The sequence below is a fragment of the Chrysochloris asiatica genome, unplaced genomic scaffold (assembly GCF_000296735.1).
Source record: "Chrysochloris asiatica unplaced genomic scaffold, ChrAsi1.0 scaffold00536, whole genome shotgun sequence".
NCBI classification, from domain to species: domain Eukaryota; kingdom Metazoa; phylum Chordata; class Mammalia; order Afrosoricida; family Chrysochloridae; genus Chrysochloris; species Chrysochloris asiatica.
In genome coordinates, this window is record NW_006409054.1 from 356,890 (window position 1) to 360,900 (window position 4,011).

The following is a 4,011-nucleotide window of genomic DNA, read 5'->3' on the forward strand; positions in this document are numbered from 1 at the left end:
CTAGCTTCTGAAAACTTTAACAGGGGATAAAGCCTATGATGGTTGATGGACGATTGCAAAATCAGTAACATCTATTAACTCCCCATTCCCCACGCCCAACTAGCAAAACAGCAGAATGTCTCTGGGGTTTATCCAGTTCCCCAAGGATTAAACAGTTCTTAAAGTGTTCGGGCTGCGAACCTTAAGGTCAGCGGTTCGAAACTACCAGCCGCTCCGTGGGAGAAAGATGAGGCTTTCTACTCCTGTAAGGATTTATCAATTGCCTTTTAACTTGGGTCAATTACTTCCAAGTCCTATGGAGCCACTGCACCCCATGACTATAAGCCATAATGGAAGCAAATTCAGGACATGGTGGTCTGTCTTCACTAGCTACTCTATAGGAGAAAGATGATTCCTCTGCTGTACAAAAGGTTTAAAGCCTTGGAAACCCTGTACAGAGTTGTTATGAGTCAAAACCAACTTCATGGCACTTAATCACAACATGGCTTATAGCTATTCTGTGAGTTCAGTTCAGCCATTTGTATTTCTTTCTATGATTGTTTAGAGTCACCCTTCAAGTTTAGCTCTAGCAATAGGTGCTAAGTAAATAGATGTCTTAGAAATTCTGATTGCCTCAATTATTTTTCCACGAAACCTAGGTTTTAACGTAGTTGCCTGGCTAGAAAGTAGACCTTGATAGCCAAAAATTGGGCAATGACCTTTTTGTTTAAGTAGACTATGTTCAGTCTCATGGTTTAGCCTTCTGGGGAAGGTGAGTGTTCTGGGCGTGTGAGAGACAGACAGAAATAAATTCATCAGTTTTATGTTTCCAAAACATATTGTTATTATAAAACAATATGTTTTATAAGAACAGGTCTTGATTCTAATATGCAAAGTCTGTAATCTAACATGAAATTGTTGGTTCTCTTGTAGACTGGCGGAAGGAGCACTTTCAGATTTGTGAGTGACTGGAAAGATCTTTCTGAGAGTTCCTCTTGTCTGGGAGCTTCTGGCCTCTTCTTCGGTTCTCTGTGGTGACACAGATGCAAACATCACTGGTAGCAGTGGGTGGGTTGTGGAGGGGGTAGTCATGTAGCTGAAGTTAGAGGGTGTGATGATGTTGGTCCAAACTGGTCTTTAAAGGTACTGTGATGGATTTAACTCCCAAATCAATCTTTTGGTTCCTTATCCTGCATGGAGGGATGTGGACTGGAATCACTAGCTCTGGGTTCAGGGTGCTTAGCCCTCTCATCATGGCACTAAGTAGGTCTGAGGGAAGGTGGTTTTGTGTCTTTATTATAATTCAGGGGAGGGGCTTACATGATTTGCTAACTCTCTTTACAGGGTCTGCCACTCTGGATCCACATTCTGCCCATCGCAATCTTGACCTCTCACAAGAAAACATGAGTGTGACCTGGAAGAATAACTGTGAAGTCCTGGACAATAGATGCAGTGTGTTGGGCACCAAGGGCATCATGTCAGGGCAATATTACTGGGAAATAAAAGTCAGTGATGAATACAACAGCGAGTGGGCTGTGGGAGTTTGTAGGGAAGATGTGCGAAGGAATGGGTGGTTCAGACAGTGCCCAGAAATAGGGTTTTGGGTTGTAGAATATGTATACAATTGCTATTATGCCTACACTACTCTATATACAAGAACAACAACAGCTTATACATACCGATGTCTTAAAAAGGATTCCCGCCACATAGGGGTTTTCCTGGACTACGATGGTGGAGATGTCTCTTTCTACAATATGACTGATGGGTCTCATATTTTGTCATTTTCTCAGATTTCCTTCTCTGGGACCCTCTTTCCATATTTCATGATTAGGTCAGGAACCCCATCCCTCACTATCTGTTCCATGGTAGATGGGCCCAAGGGAACACCTGTGCATCTTAACAAATTGCCTTCTTCTTTGAATGAGCAAATGAGTCCTCCAGAAGAGGGGTTGAGATCTGGCTCTGGTGGTGATGATGTTTTCCCAGGGGTTGAATGCCCATTACTCCTCTCTGGCCCCAGGATTGTGCCCCCATAAGGACCTATCTTTGTCTGGGTCCCCTCATGATGGCTCTATTTGGAACTTCAGACTTCCCAAAGTGAAAGACTTTGAGGTGAGCGCTGGATGGCACTGGGAGTCATGTGGGTGACTCAGAATTGTCAATTCATGCCTTGTGTTCCTGTAGCAAGAAGAAAAAAACTGACTTTTATTTGAGTTGGTTCAGTGTTGGTGAAATTTGACTGTGGAAATTTATTTTACTTTGGTTGTGAAAAAGTACTCTGAGCATTTTTTACTGTTTGTATATGAAAGGAGAGGGTTTGAATCCTCTGCAATGTAGTTTGCTTTATCCAACTGGACTTTGTACTGAGTGTGGGACCCTACCTCTATTCTGAGGGGCCTAGGCAATTTGATTAGGATGTGTTCACCTTCAGAAATTTCCTGGGACATGGTGGGTTGGACTTGTAAGATGAAAGCATCGAATATATTTTCATATACTTATTCTTGGATAGTGGAAACACATCTCTTTTTCCCAAATCATCTATAAAATTCTCCTACTTGTGAACACACTGTGTGTGTTAATTCTCGAAATTAAGAAGAAGGAACTGGGTTCCTGTTTTGGTCCACACTAGGTGGAAAGAAGAGAACTGTAACAAAATGAAGATGTAAATGGCCAGGAGAATATTCTAGAGCAGAGAATTGCAGAGAGCCTTGCCATGAGCATTGTCTCAGTTATTGGTGTTAAAGGAAAATGGAAAACCTCAGTATCCCCAAAGGGACAGGACTGCTGAGTACTGAGACCTTTCAGGAATGAAGGTGTAGTCCCTCTACCAGGTAACGAACTCTGAGGTTCTGGCTGAGGGTGGGGAAACAAGGAAAAGGAAGTAGAAGAGAGAAGTCAGAGATATCAACTCTGGAACAAGTTACATACCAAGAGCTGTAATAGCTTTCCATATTTTATCTTTGGTTCTCAAGTGTATGTGCTTATTTGTTTACATAAACCATTTTCTTCTTCTTTTTCCTGTTTCAATTTATTATTTTATATACAAGTTGGTGGATGCTATGTTAATTATATAGAATATGATAACAGAATACTCACTGAAACTGTAATTGAATTTAAGGAGTTAATATTTTAGCAGTGACTGTGACTTGTTTTGGAAAATGGATAAGGACTCTTCACTTGTAAGGATAGCTTTGTCTTAAGAGGTGACAACTGAATAGTTTTGTTGCATGAAAGTTCAAATGTGTGTAAAATATTGTATGTAAAATATTATATGTGTGTAAAATACTGAATCTGAGTAACCAAAGGAGTAGACTCTGCCTATTATCAATACATTTCCTCTCAGTTGCAATTTATCATGTCTTTGATGTGCTGTTTGGTATTGCACCTCAACCCTGTTAACATTTCTTCTTTGTCAGTGGACACAAAGTGGGACCTTGTCAGTACACTGGAGATAACATCCCAGTGTACTGGGATAACAGTGATTTCTTTTTCTGGTTCTAGGCTTTTCTTGTTTATCCTGTGATGTAGGGCCAGTGGCATGATGTAGGACCTGTGATGTAGGTCCAGTTTTGTTCATCTTTTGGTGAATTAGACTGGCATTGCAGTATGCTGCCTTCTGGGAGTCTTAGTAGCACCCAAGTAGGTGTATTTTTAGGGAGGTTTTTTGGCACCAATTTTGATCCATGGCCAAACTTCATTATACATTGGGCTTGAGTCCATCTTTTCCCAATTAATTATGAATGTCAGTCTTGTCAGGATGCCCTCTCCCAGGTTTCTTCCTTCCATCATACTCTACTTCAGCTCTAGAGGAGTTGGGTATGCCCTATATTTAATCTCTTTTAGTAGTTAAGAACCTCTTAGTAGTAAATATATATTTTTAATCCATTGGTTGTTCAGTGATGTGCTGTTAACCCATATATATATATATATATATATATTCTAGTTTTCTTTCAATTTATTAAATTTTAGTTTCATTCCACTGTGGCAAGAAAAGATACTTTTGCTTCTTGTAAAATTCAATGGGACTTGCTT

The 4,011-nt window shown here is 40.4% G+C and overlaps 1 protein-coding gene across 1 annotated transcript in view; it reads left to right on the forward strand.

The window, feature by feature from the left end:
* Nucleotides 1-2,015, forward strand: part of LOC102836829 (butyrophilin subfamily 1 member A1-like) — a 46,930-nt gene extending 44,915 nt beyond the window's left edge. Inside the window, exons 9-10 of the mRNA XM_006877620.1 lie at nt 913-939; nt 1,324-2,015. Of these exons, the coding sequence (XP_006877682.1) occupies nt 913-939; nt 1,324-2,015 (719 nt within the window). The remainder of the gene's footprint in view (nt 1-912; nt 940-1,323) is intronic.
* Nucleotides 2,016-4,011: the final 1,996 nt, after the last annotated feature.